Source organism: Aulonocara stuartgranti, assembly GCF_965226115.1.
Source record: "Aulonocara stuartgranti genome assembly, chromosome: 3".
Classification (NCBI taxonomy): Eukaryota; Metazoa; Chordata; class Actinopteri; order Cichliformes; family Cichlidae; genus Aulonocara; species Aulonocara stuartgranti.
This window is the reverse complement of record NC_138941.1, coordinates 1,602,062-1,617,123: the sequence shown is the minus strand read 5'-3', so window position 1 is coordinate 1,617,123 and position 15,062 is coordinate 1,602,062. Positions and strand designations below refer to the sequence as shown.

The following is a 15,062-nucleotide window of genomic DNA, read 5'->3' as shown; positions in this document are numbered from 1 at the left end:
CTGCCTGAGTCCTCTCACCTACATCAGCTCATCAACTCTAAACAGGAACGAGCAGCTCATTTCAAAATAAAAGGTTGGAATTGTAAAGAAAACAAACAGAGCTCATAAACTGAAACTGATTTCATTTTTTCAGCTGGAACATTTTAGTTGTTCCTTTTTCAATACATACATAATTATATTTACAGTAAGTCTTATCATTCCCCTTTTCCCTGCCAGTCACCGCCAATGTTCCCTCTAAAGTTTCATGAGTCTCAGCGAACACAAACTCCCTGAGCGTCCCTTGGACCACTGTGAGCAACAGCAGACGTGTGCACTGTGGTCACGCCAGCATCTTATCCATCCAAGTTACATGGTTTATTAAAGTAATCAAATTACAGCATTTACATTTATGTTAGACTACTTTTAATTAACTGCTTTAGCCCACTTACAATGAAAATTAAAAACAACCTTGTTCATGACCTGTAGCATGTTAACACTATTGGAAGTAAAAATAACTTGAACTCCAATTTTGAAAACACAACTTTATTTTTTCTATTTTTATAAAGCTCTGACTTGTATTATGAGTCTGTGGTCTGGGAGAGAGTCTGTAACTCTGTCTGCAAAATACAGGATATAATGACCAATGTTGGGCAATTAATTATATAGTTACTTCTTCAAAAAAGTAACTGAGTTTTGCAAACAACAAAGTTTGTTGCAATAAATACTGAATACTATCGTTGTTATAAAAAACGATAGTATTCAGGAAGAAAACCAAACATTGCAGATATTTTATCATAACTCTGGTTTTACGTGGCCGATCAACACAACTTAAAAACTTGTATAAAGTCCACACTTTGTCCGTCAACATGCAGCTACCAACCCAAATGGTGAGGTGGTGGTTAGTTCTTACTGTTGTTTCTGATCCCCTACATTATCCTACATTCAAATATATTCTCCAGCTACAATAGTGTTTGTGTTCCTAAAAGGATTTCATGAATGTGTTATTGTTCATGTCACATCTGTATGAAACAAAGAGGAAGTGAGGTTTATCCTTCATGATCACAAACTGTTCCAGCATGTAAACCTGAGATCTGTGTGGAGCAGCTGACCTGTACGATGTGCTCAACACAAACATTATGTACCATCAGTTACTGTGTGACTGAACCACGTGGGTGTATGAAACATCGCTTTTAGTTTTAATAGCACATGGCAACATTCAGACGTGAATCTATACAGTAACACTTTGATTTGTTACAGTGAGGAGACTGATGAAGGGAACGATGAGGGGAAATTGTAACAGCAGCAACAGAAACCAGGAGACAAAGCTGAGGTCTGGGTTCCTCTATGCTACACACAGCCTCCTGCTCCTGGACTTTAGTAAACACATTAATGTCTCCAAGTACACTTACTTCAGAAACTCTATTAAACTCATTACAAGTTTAATTCAGCTTTAAATTACTCACAACATCAGCACACATGAGTAAACAAAGTAACTCACAGCTACTGTTCAAGTTTAGTCATCTTTAATACAAATATACCTCATTATTATGAATCTCACAGCTACCTGCTCATTGAACTGAACAATAATTCTGTTTGACCATTAAAACAAAATATGTGACTGTAAAAAATGTTCAGACAGTAATTAAGAATCTCCTAAGCAATCCAAAGATAAAGAAAAGTTCACCTGCCAATTCTATAAAGCTTGGTTGTTTATACAATAATATCATTTAATGATATGTTTGGATCCTGACCTGAGAGTTTCCAGTGTACAATGTGGACTCTGCAGTGCAGCAGACAGAAGCTTCACCCCTGAATCCCACAGGTCATTGTTACTCAGGTCCAGCTCTTTCAGACTAGAGGACTGGGAGTTGAGAACTGAGGACAGAGCATCACAGCTTCTCTCTGAGAGGTTACAGCCACTCAGTCTGGAAGAAAACAAACAAACAATTAAATCAGTCAAATGAAACATTTTTAATGCCAGCATGCAATACAATTATTGGTTAACTAAATAGCTTCATTAAAACACAACTCTTCTTCTATAGCAGCACTTACTCCTTGTAAGCGCCACCTGCTCCACCATCTGAGTCAGAAGACATGAAAACAAACTGTAAATCTAGTAGAAACATGATTGGAAATCTTCTCAGATCCATTTGTACATTTAGAGCCTGATCCTGAAATATAGCAGCACGGACATTCACAGCAGCAAAGGGTTCTTGCTGATCTGAGCTGGCTTGGCCCTGGCTTATTGAAGATTAAAGAAAGCGGAATCAGCTGTTCAAACCCCCACAAGGCTGAAACAATGGGACGGGTCGTGAGTTCTCAAAATGGGCTCATTGAACGCAGCACGGATAAGATCTTGAAGAAGCTCATGGCGGTCGTGAGTTTTCAGACTTTGCTCTTTGAGCACAAAACCAATAACCTCTGGGAGAAGCTCGTGGCTCTCCAACGGGAGATTGAGAGACGAGTGACGGACTGTTAGATCAGCTGTGAAATTGACATGCAGTTGTTCGCACCAAAGAAAGCCACCATCATCTCATGCGGCTAACATACCAGCGCCAGCTGTGGTCTCAAGGCTGGAGCTGAACAAATCTCACCCTGATAACAGACGGTGTTTAGACTTTCCTTCCCATCCTAAGCATGCTTATCCCCTCCCGGTGCAGACAGTGGGTCGAGGGGACCAGCGCTAATGCTGCAGGCCCGGATGCGCTGTCTACACCGGCTGTCTCTCACCTTTTACCCATCCCTGTTGCTTGTCATGTGTTTCTATGGCGCATTAAGAGTTTTCATGTGCTCTGCGCTAAGGTCATTTTTTTTGTCTGTTCTCAAACTGATCTCCCTGTTGAAGCTCAGTCTGGGGGGAGTTCTTTTTTCTCCTCATCTTTCCTGATGTTGTGCATTTTCTGCTGTTCGGTTCCGGGTCGCTGCTCTAGCGGCTGACCGGCCAGCTACCTAGCCTGACCCGTCTCCCCAATGTGATGTTTGTGTATTGTATGTACGGTTGGAAAGCTCAGTATCCTAATTGCCCCTTGAAAATAAATACAGTGTTCTGAATCTGAATCTGAAAAGATTACAGAAGACGACTCTGTTCAGTAAATATTACGCTCATGCTGTCACGAAATACCAAAGGTAGGTAAAACTCTGGTTGTTGCAGCCATCCAGTATGACATGCTTTGTACTGTCCTGCTGCAGTTTGTGACACCTGGTTGATGAGTTGTGAAGGACGATGAAACAAACACTTCACTCAATGTTTGTCTTCTAAACTGGATGTAATTTGGGCAGCCGATAGTTTTTCTTAATCTATCCCAGCTGCAAATAGGAACACAACAAATAAATAACTTTACCCACTTGGATCCTTATCATTCAAGATTGTGAAAAGATTCTCTACTCAGAGAATACTGGAGATTTTAGATGAGAGAGATGGAAGATGATGAAGGGGAAGAGTTTTCACAACTTGAGGCCTTTTGTCTTCACTGTACAGGACAAAGAAGACAGGAAGGGAGGGAGAAGTGAGGAGAATAACACAGGAAATGGTCTTGGGCAGACTCAAACCAGGCCCTGGAGTCACGACTCTAACCTTCAGTGCATGGGTCACCTGCTCAGCCAGGTAAGCTACAGCAGTCAGCAGTGTGTGAGTTAATTTGAAGACAATGATGACTATAAGTCAGGTAAAAAAAAAAAATACTATCATCAACCAACAAGGGGAAAACAGTGAGCTTGAATGACCAAGCTTTGACCAAGGGTGGCTCACTCCTCGGTCTTCTTGCCCAAGGAGTGAACCACCCTGCATGGCTATCAATGTGGTGCAAACAAGGCCATCATACAGTACAGGCCATCCAAGCTGATTTTAACTTTTCCTCCCAGATACCACCTTAGAAATCATCTAGATTAGGATATGTTGGCTGTTCTAGATCCAATCACAACAAACAGAGAGCTGTTGTGTGTCCAAGGTGAACAGGAAGAATATATACATGCATAAAGTCAATAAAGTCCGAAGGTTTGCTTTAGACTGTGCTGCAGTTTATCATCAAAGACAAACAGGCACCATGCTGCCAACAAATGGCATCAAGTCTGACTTGAAGTTTTTTGTTCTTTTTTTTTTAAATCAAGATTAAATTTTATAGCAACCACAGCAGAGATGACCAGGGAAGGTGTGCTTGAGGGGATATAGCTACAACAGCTGGTTTCAGACTGAAGATGAACTGAGGTGCTGCACCCAAGTCTGCAGGTTCAGGGAGGGACAAACATCTGCTGCAACCAGATTGGAGTGAGAGGAGAGAGCAGGCCAACAACAACAAAGAAACAACAAACACACTGTGGAAGACCGAAGCAGAGTTTAGTTTAAAGTGGAACTAAGGATGTTTCTCTGGCTGCCAGGATTCACTGAGTAATTCAAATGCTTTCTTTAATGCAGGACCCACCATGCAATAAATTACTGACACAGTTGGATGTTAAAAGTAAAGACATGAGTACAAATGTACTCACAGAGCTTTGTTGGAGGCTTTGACCACTGGCAGCAGCCTCAGAAGAGCCTCCTCTGAAGCAGAGTATTTCTGCAGGTCAAACACATCCAGATCTTCTTCTGATGACAGTAAGATGAAGACCAGAGCTGACCACTGAGCAGGAGACAGTTCATCTGTGGAGAGACTTCCTGATCTCAGGGACTGTTGGATCTCCTCCACTAGAGAACGATCATTCAGTTCATTCAGACAGTGGAACAGATTGATGCTTTTCTCTGCAGACAGATTCTCACTGAGCTTCTTCTTGATGTACTGAACTGTTTCCTGATTGGTCAGTGAGCTGCTTCCTGTCTGTGTCAGCAGACCTCGTAGGAGAGTCTGATTGGTCTGCAGTGAAAGACCCAGGAGGAAGCGGAGGAACAAGTCCAGGTGTCCATTTGGACTCCGTAAGGCCTTGTTCACAGCACTCTGGTGGAGAGATTGTAGGTTTGGTTTGCTAAGTAACTTAGACAACATCGAGATTCTCTGTTGTTGTTCCAGCAGATTGAGTCCAGAGTTGATGAAGGTCAGATGGACATGAAGAGCAGCCAGAAACTCCTGAACACTCAGATGGATGAAGCAGAACACCTTGTCCTGGTACAGTCCTCTCTCCTCTTTAAAGATCTGTGTGAACACTCCTGAGTACACTGAGGCTGCTCTGATATCGATGCCACACTCTGTCAGGTCTGATTCATAGAAGATCAGGTTTCCTTTCTGCAGCTGATCAAAAGCCAGTTTTCCCAGAGACTCCATCATCTTCCTGCTCTCTGGACTCCAGTGTGGATCTGTCTCAGCTCCTCCATCATACTTGACCTTCTTCACTTTGGCCTGAACCACCAGGAAGTGGATGTACATCTCAGTCAGGGTGTTGGGCAGCTGTCCTCCCTCTCTGGTTTCCAGCACATCCTCCAGAACTGTAGCAGTGATCCAGCAGAAGACTGGGATGTGGCACATGATGTGGAGGCTTCGTGATGTCTTGATGTGGGAGATGATCCTGCTGGCCTGCTCCTCATCTCTGAATCTCTTCCTGAAGTACTCCTCCTTCTGTGGGTCAGTGAACCCTCTGACCTCTGTCACCATGCCAACACAGTCGGGAGGGATCTGATTGGCTGCTGCAGGTCGTGTGGTTATCCAGAGGCGAGCAGAGGGAAGCAGTTCCCCCCTGATGAGGTTTATCAGCAGCACATCCACTGAGGTGGACTTTCTAGGGTCAGTTAGGATTGTAGTTTTGTGGAAGTCCAGAGGAAGTCGACACTCATCCAGACCATCAAAGATGAACACAACCTGGAAGTCTTCAAAGCTGCAGATTCCTGCTTCTTTGGTTTCAGTAAAGAAGTGATGAACAAGTCCCACCAAGCTGAACTTTTCCTCTTTCAGCACATTCAGCTCTCTGAAAGTGAATGGAAATATGAACTGGATGTCCTGGTTGGCTTTGTCTTCAGCCCAGTCCAGGCTGTATTTCTGTGTTAAGACTGTTTTCCCAATGCCAGCCACTCCCTTTGTCAGCACTGTTCTGATTGGTTCATCTCTTCCAGGTGAGGCTTTAAAGATGTCTTCTTGTCTGATTGTTGTTTCTGGTCTGTCTGGTTTCCTGGATGCTGTTTCAATCTGTCTGACCTCATGTTCATCATTGACCTCTGCAGTCCCTCCCTCTGTGATGTAGAGCTCTGTGTAGATCTGATTCAGGAGGGTTGGGTTTCCTGCTTTAGCGATGCCCTCAAACACACACTGGAACTTCTTCTTCAGGGTGGATTTAAGGTTACGATGACAAACTGTAGCTTGAAGTTCTGAATGAGAAGAAAAACAAACACTCAATTCCAAAAAGAACTAATCTTTAAAACATGTTGCTCCATCTTCCATCTCTGGAAAATGTTCATTTATCCAGCAGCTTAAATCTTTAGATAAATCCTCTTACGTCTCTGCAGACGGTCAGCCAGCTCCTCCTGCTTCATTCTCCTCAGGAAGTCCACTGTGATCTTCACAAATGCCTCTCTGCTGCTGCTCCTCTGACTCTCTAAGCATTCTGGGTAATCTGGACTCAGAACCTTCTGGATCTTCTTCAGCTCGTTCTTCACAAAAGTGATGATGTTGTCCTCCAGCAGCTGGAACAGAATATTTATGAATGAGCCAATCAGACTGAAATCATGGAGCCAAACATCAGATCCATGTTGGACACACTGACGATCCACTGGTCTACAAAGAGCAGCATGGAGATGACTGTGAACAGAACAGATGTAACAGTAGTTGTTGTACATGTACAGACCATAAATATGGAGTCCAGCTGTGTTTGATGCTGCTGGGCAGACTGACCACTGGGAACCTCTGAGCTCTGCTGCTCCACTCTGTGGAGGAACCATGAAGGATTAGATCAACACAGGATAAAGATCCAGGAGTTTCTGCTCAAATAACTTCATCTGAATCAAGTCTGTCAAGTTTTAAACTCTCAGATTGTGAACATATCAGTAATTTTCAGTCTGTTTTCATGGACGTCCTTTCAGTGGTGATGTCAGGGATGATTTTGAAGAAGCTCATCAAACTGAACCATCAGCAGATCACTGCTCCAAAACCAGAACATGATCCGAGTCTCCCTCCACCACCAGAACACCAGCTTTACTAACGTGGTAGATCAGTGTAGTACAGATCAATAACTGATGAGTCATTTGATCAAAATCACTGAGTGCTTCACGTCTGACCCTCTGATGCTTCTGTAGACATTTTGCATATTTAATGAATGTCTGACAGTTTTACATTCATTCTATGAACACAGTGGAAATGTTGTGTTATAGTCTCCATGTTGTTTCCAGCATCATAAATTCTTAAGTTCAGAAAATTAGATTCTTTCTTCACAGCTGAAAAACAACAACATTTATTCTCTATTGAAATCTGCATCGTCCACTCCAAAGGTCACAATCTGAAGGTAACATCTGGTTTTGTTCCCTGTGGTTAACTCTGAGCATCAGTATGGTGGGATTTATCCACTACATCCACACCACTGTGGTTCAGTGTTGTCCTGATGGAGTAACAGCAGCCAGTATGATCCAGGCTTTAGCTGCTGGGTCTCTGTGTGACCTCTCAGACTGTTTAACAGATCAGACACAAAGAGAATCAGAGCAGCTCTGTTCTTTAAAGACAAACATGAACCCACTCAGGTCACACTTTCCCCACAGATATGAGCATCACTGTCCTCAAACAGCAAATGACCAAGTCGAACATTTGGATCTTTTCTCTTTCATTGTTTTCTTTTTAATGAATCTTTGTAACAATCTGAGGATGTTTCAGGTCATATTTATCCAGGAAACACAAACATGTAAAGGAGTCATCACAGCTCTCTGACCTCGTTGCTCCAGGTTCACCACTGAAGAATGGAGGGAAATCTTTGGACCGGTCACTCCTCACAGACGGACAGCTGGACACTGCAGACTGTGACCTCTGACCTCTGCAGACACAAACATGATTGAAGCAGCTGTGATCACACAGACTGCAGATAATGCAGCTGTTTCCTGTCAGTAACATCCTCTTAGATTAGAGTTCAGCTTTTTACAGGAAAACTGGACAAAACTGATTTTTGTTACAAACTCATTTTCATTTCCTCTCAGCTCACAAACACAGTCAGACAATCAACCAGAGTCAACACTGATTATAATGTCAGTGCAGAATTATTTCTGTTACTCAGTGAGTTCAGCTCTCTGACCTCGTTGCTCCAGGTTCACCACTGAAGTGTGGATTTAGATCTTTGGACCGGTCACTCCTCACAGACGGACAGCTGGACCCTGCAGACTCTGCTCTGTCCTCCTCTTCCTCCATCATCATCTTCAGTCAGTCTGAGAGGTAAACCACAAACACTCAGTGAGTTCACATTAACAGGAGGAACTGAGTTACAGTCGCTGACCTCTGACCTGTCATGTAACCTAGAAACCAGGTCACATGATTCACATCAGCTCACACACACTTTCTACCTTCACCTGTAGAGGAAACACAAATCAGCACTACATTCAATTCAATTTTATTTATATAGCGCCAAATCACAACAAAAGTCGCCTCAAGGCGCTTCATAGATATGCATACATATGGTAATTATAAAGACCCCTGACCTCCAACAGCTGTTGACACAGTAACTGGTTATGGTCAAACAGATGTGTCCACCTCGCAGCAGTTACTGTGGAACAGCAGCTGAGCTCATTCTGCAGTCAGTGTGTCAGTGAGAGCAGCAGCTCCACCTCCTCCACAGACTGATGGAGGCAGGAAAATCAGTGTACTCAGTTCTGTGAAATACTGTAAATGCAGTTTCTTTTACTGTTTATGTACAAACTGAACTTTGAGTCTCACTTCAGATTGGATTTAAGTGTGTGTGTCACACCTTTATGTGTTACTCCAAAAAAAAAAAAAAAAAAGCCGTCTGACTGCTCAGACTGAGTCAGGGTAAAGTTCACATGCTGATTTGCTCTGTTCGGGTTCTTCTTCTTGCTTTTCTTAAAAGTAATGCAGTACATTACTTAGTTACTCACTAGATTAAGTAGTGTGTTGCTATATTCTGTTCCTCAGACCAAGAGTCTATGAACCAACTGTTCTTAGACATTTTTAGATCTGGGCTCTAAAAATCTGCTTATTGGCTCTCAGCTATAGTTAAGCAAGATGTCTTTGGTGAATTGAGGCTGTTTTATACAAGCTAATGACACTGACTTATTCTTCACTCAGATATGCTGTGACATTCAAATGTTACAATGTTTTTATACATACATTTATATACTACAGGAATGATTTTATATGATTCAAAGTTCAAAACAATCCTTTCTATCCTCTCTGTCACTTAGCCCAGTTCATCCTGTCTGGAAGCCTTTTGAAGCCTCCTTTAAGTCCGGCCTTTCCACTGAATCTGCTGATGGAGACACCATCTCCTCCACCTGCAGCTGTGGAGGTTCAGAGAAATAAATCTAACCTAGAGGTATATCTCTATATCTACAAAAGAAAGAAAGAAAAATGAATCAAACAGATTTTCTCTTTTGTTATTGGAAACATTGGAAACAATATCAGAGTCTACAAGAGAACAAAGATCCCCGCAGGATGTCTCTGTTTGGGAAATACTCCAGTCATCCCCCTGAACCTGGTTAGTGACCTGAATCAGTGCTTTTTCCATGAATCCTACCGATGCTACCATGAAAACATGTTCAGCTTGTGTTTGAAGATGACTCACATGCTGACATTAGATACAGAAGAACATAAAGGGAGCAGCTTATTGAGGGAAACCCAAAAAAGCAGAACACAAGCAGCTCTGTCCTCTGTCTCACATCATGTTCATGAGGAGAGAAAAAGCCCCTAAAGTTCCTAAAGACAAACTGTTATAGGAGGAAACAAAGCAAACTTACAGCCGTCCTGGAAGGAGGCAGGACTCCACCTGAAGCTTAGCACAGGGGGGGAGGAGGCAGATTTTCAGAAGAGTTTCTGACTGTTTAACTTCGTGATATCAGATTTAATCTCATCTCATTTGTTACGTTCCCCTGAGGGGTCTAGGCGGTGAGGGGGAAGTAACAAAAAGTGTCCGGGTCAGAAAAAGGAGACAAGAAGGCAAAGGGGTTAAATTAAAGAGTTTTATTAAAGTAGCTCAACTAAAAGAGACGGACAAGCCGCTATCACCATTTAAGAAAACAAACAAAACTCAGGCGTTGGTCAATAAAGTAAAACGTAAGCCAAAAAGAAAGAGAGCAGCTCACTAGCTGTAACCACTCACATGGCACTCTGGCCCAGAGCTCACCTTTCCCTGGGATTAAATACTTTTGATTACTGACGAGAGTCAGCTGTGTAAAAGGGAAAGCTGGCACCTCAGGCAGAAGCCATTGAAGGACACGCCCACACAGGCACCTTCAGGAGGAGGCCCTGCTAGGGCCGTAACACATTTCTGTTTTTCCACTGAGCAGGTTCAGCTTTTATTAAAATAAATATGTTTGTGTCTTTCTCTAAACTCTTAATTATCAGTAATGTTCCCTGAGAAATCAACATTTCTTGGTTCTGATACAAGAATGTCGTTTTCATGGCCGCCATTCACGTGACCCAAAGTGTTTCTAATCTCTGGAGAACCGAGGTTTTACTGGTGCTCCTGAATGCAGCATAAAAAGGAATTTTCCACTAAGTTTCATGTGACATGAACACAGACGGATGACGTGTCTGTGTCAGTCTTTTTCTTTTGAAACAAACTTTATTGAGACCTATGAACAGTCCAACAGCTATGAATGAAATTTAGAGGATTCAAATAAATATTGATAAAAGTTCTCGGAGCTGCTGTGCAAATATTTTTAACTCACTATGGAAACTCTGATCAAAGTTAAACTCCTGGTTTCAAACTTTAAGCTTTTTTGCTGAAGCAGTTGAACAGAAATAATATTAAACTATAACAGTCCTGATATACAGTGATCCCCTCAAAAATAAACACAGATATAAAACTTCTGTCCATTCTGCCATTAAAACGGTAAAATAGATCCACTGATCTGATTTTGTTTTTACTGTTTATGAAGAATAAGCAAATATATTATAAGATGATGAGGTGAGAAAAAAAATGCTCAGAATCACTTGTTTGTATTCAAATGTCAAAGTTCGTGTTCATCTGTTCCTCTCCTACACGTCACTATAAAGTTTAATCTTGTAAAAGTCAAAGTTTGAGTTCATATTCACTGCAGTTTAGTACAATATCTACATGTTAACATTTGTTTGTGCTAAACTGTTCATTTGTTCTGTTTCATAATAAAATATAGATATAAACATCTGTAACATCTGCACTTTAATATCTGGTATTTTGTACAGACAGAAGACAAAAGGTTTACTTTAGTATTAAAATATGAGTCCCGTACAAATCAAATATGTATATATAAAACTTTAAACTGATTTTTTCCAAACTTTTTTCCTCACCAGGAAAAAAGAAAAACTTTTTTCACGCCAAAGCTCAACATCTGACTTACTATTAATATAAAAACCGTGACTGAAGCATCTTTAAATGTTCCGATTTATTAACAGTGTTTTAAACTTAATACAGTAACGTTTGTTCAGTCTGAGAAATGTAAAACATGTTTTATCCTCCATCTTTGTTTCAGTGTGAACAGTCTGAGCGGACAGTTCGTGATGTTTTTAACAGAGGCCGACCTGCTGAATCAAATTTGTTTTAAAAAACAAAGTCCTCTGCTGTCCCTCCACCTGCTGCCTCTGAACACGAAGGGTGAGAACTTTAAATTAACACTGTGGCAGATATGTAACCATCTTTAAATGATCTCACTGACTTACAGACAAATGAAGGAAGACATCTGTGGTGGCTGAAACCTCCACCCGAAACATATCCACAGACAGCAAGGTTGTTGTAGTTTTGTAATTTTTAATTAGTTTTTATTTGCATTTCTTTTACACTTTGTGTTTTTAATTCTGTTTAGTTTCAGTTAGTTTCCACGGTGAGTTTGCTTGTTTCAGTTTATATTTGATTTTTTATTTATTATATATTTACGGGGTCAGAGGCTGGACTGACGTAGATTAATGTAGATTTTATGATAAAAACTGAACTTTTTGAAAGCAGTGACTCAGTCTTTTTTTTTAGCCAAACTAACAACACTAACAGGCCATTTCCTGTAAAATGTTAATCAGTTTTCCAAAATCATTTCATTGATCATTCTCAATAATTTAGTTAATTTAGTTCAGTTTCGTGTGTTTTGTAACACTTCTTCCTGTTGGAGAGGAGCCAACAGTTTGTGACGCAGTATTTTTAAGACCGACATGTTGAACCTGTATCTAACACACATCTATACGAAGTATTCATTTACAAAGTGCGCTCTCTGTCTCCTGCTGTGCGTGTAAATAAAAACATCCGGAGCTCAGCGGCTCTCCGGTTGAGCTCAGGCCACATTCAGTGTGTTTAGTCTGATTCCCGGACTCTGATCACACAAGGCCAGAAAATGGCGGAGACACTCGGCCTTGTTGGAAAACGTTACACACTGACTTTAATGGAGAGACCGGAAATACAAACACACACAGTTTGTTGTGTGAAGAAATCAAACACGAGCTGAACAAACAGTAAAGTTCCTAAAGACAAACTGTTAAAGGAGGAAACAAAGCAAACTTACAGTTTCTTCACACACCAACAACAAGCTCCACTCCACGAAGTTCAGGAAGTGAAAGAAAACTTTGAGCAGGAAGGAAACACCCAAAGAGACGTTTGAGGACAATCAGGAGCATTGGAACACTGTGCTGCGTTCAGTTGCACCTCGGAAACTCCAAACCTCTGGCAGGCTGTGATTTATTTCTGCTGGTTTTCCTGTTTGAAGCACAAACATCCGTCATCACTTTGTTGTTGTTCTTCCTGCAGCGTTTAAATATTTCAGCACTGAACTGATGTTTCTTCAAAGCTCATTTCAACCTGTTGAAGTCATGAATGAAAGTGCAGACTGAGAGTGGATCACATGATGTTTGAGGTGTGTCATGTGACATGTTCAGTATTGTCACACATGTCTAGATTGTCCCTGATATCATAACTGCTCAAACACTGATGATTATATTTGAAGAATTATTCCTGATGGCAGCAAAGTTTGAATGGAGCTCTCTGTCTGTGCTGATTTGTCGCCCTCTGGAGGTCAAAGCACAAACTGCATGATGTCACTGTAACCACCACAGAGACAGGAAGTGTTTTTATGACTGAAACACTGAAATGATGCTAACGGCTGTCGTTAGGCTCACTGACAGCAGTGCTGATGTGTTCATGTCAAACACTGGCTCAGGTCAGACTCCTTCATCCTTCTCCAGCGTGAGGCCGCCCTCAGACCCACAGGAGCCCTGACCTTTGACCTCCTGACCCTAACCATTTTAGTCTTGTTGCATCTTTAAATGCAAATCCATCCAAACTGTAGCCGAGCAAAAGAAGCTGGAAGCTGTTCTATGAATGATGTTGTCGAAGGAGCTTGGAAAGAAAAGCGTCTGGACTTCTTTAAGTTGCTTGAAGAGGGACATGGACGTCTTAACGCCCACTCACATCCTGGGACATTTGATCACAGGAAATCACATGATAGCGTGGGGCTAGATCTCACAATGGGTTCACCCAAAACCTTGGTTGATTGTGACCCACACCCGTTTTCACGGAGGAGGAGGAGTTTCACATCCTGAACATGTGACAGCCTGGTTTAAAGGGACCAAAAGTAACTGGACACCTGATTCAGTTCAGGTTTATTCATCCGCTCCAAACCACAGCAGCAGTCACCTCTAGGGAACCAGCTGATCCATGTAACTGGGGACAGACCACAGCCCAGAGCACTGGTTCATGATGTGTTTGTGGACTGTAGGTTGTTTGGATAGAGATGAGATGTACTCAGCAGTCTGTCTCTAATGTTTAATGAAATGTTCTGAAGATGATAATAACTTGTGATTTTCTTTTGAATGAATCTTTAATCGTGTTGTAGGGCCTCTGACTCTCATGAAGATTTTCACATCAATGTGCTTTTCACAAAGATATTAACAATGAAAATGACGTGCAGCCCTGAACTACTCATGCGTTAACTCAGCGGTTCCCAACCCCCGGGTCACGGACCGGTCCGTGAGTCGTTTGGTACCGGGCCGTGAGAGTCGAGGCTCGGTGTGAAATTGATGGTTGATAGGTTTGTAGCATAAACCTGTTCGCTGGATCGTTCAATCCAGCTACACAGCAAAGCAAGACACGAGTAGTTCTTTATGTTTCTCGTGCACGGGAGAGACCTGGACCAATGCCGTTCCTTCACTTGACCACAGTTGCTCTCGTCCGTTCCCTCGTAACACTGTTCTTTTATTGAGGTTACATGAACATACATAGGTTCATTAACAAACACTCCTTTGGGTCCAGGCCCAGCCACGTGTTTGTAAGCTGCTGTGCTCCTCACAAATAAAGCCTGAAGCAGCTCAGACTGTTAGAAGCAGCACTGAGCCCTGTTACAGTTATAGTGTTAGAGCAACGGCTGCAGCCTACAGCATTTAAGCTAGCTGACAGTAAACACATCAGTCCAGATGTTACCACATTACTTTGTGATGCTGAGAGTTAAAGGAGACTGGCTGATTAAAATCCCATTCCTTACATCACCGTCCTCTGCTCTGACTGCTTTCATTTAATCACAATCAGAATACTTTTTGATCCCAGGGGAAATTATTTAGGTTACAGTGCTGCAGCACAAACAGGAACAAAGACACAACACACTAAGTAAGAAATAGCACAATATACACAATATATACATGCATACATATGAGTCACTTATAAGTAACATGTGAGTGCTGGGGTCTATGACAGCAGGCAGGTCTGTATTTATGTCCAGGCTGACATGAACAGCTAGTAGTTCAGGGTTCAACACTCAGGAAAGTGTGTGACCTTCCACACTGACAGAAGATGCTAAACATGACTTTAAACTGTTGTTTGTTAAAGCCTCACAGATCTGAGAGCAGGGCTCAGTGGGTACATGAGCCTTTATACATGAAGGCTTTCTGTTTCCAGGAGAGGAAACATGTGATCCAGCTGTGTTTGGTCACATGGATCTGCTCTGCATGGATCACCTGACTAAAACATGTTGTTATTATTGTTCTTACAGTCTTAAATCGGTACATCAG

The 15,062-nt window shown here is 41.9% G+C and overlaps 2 protein-coding genes across 2 annotated transcripts in view; both read right to left on the bottom strand.

Annotated features, from left to right (window-relative positions):
* LOC309702163 (uncharacterized protein) overlaps nucleotides 1–15,062 on the bottom strand; it is an 854,297-nt gene that overhangs the window by 20,262 nt on the left and 818,973 nt on the right. The window lies entirely within an intron of this gene.
* On the bottom strand, nucleotides 1,703–8,541 carry LOC309697009 (protein NLRC3-like; the record flags this gene model as incomplete). Its single annotated transcript, XM_082518603.1, has 6 exons — nucleotides 8,167–8,541; nucleotides 7,810–7,911; nucleotides 6,739–6,817; nucleotides 6,391–6,577; nucleotides 4,462–6,262; nucleotides 1,703–1,904 (listed from the first exon to the last, which is right to left on the bottom strand). Exons 1-6 carry the CDS (start codon nucleotides 8,283–8,285, stop codon nucleotides 1,703–1,705), a joined length of 2,490 nt encoding a protein of 829 aa, XP_082374729.1. The 5' UTR covers nucleotides 8,286–8,541.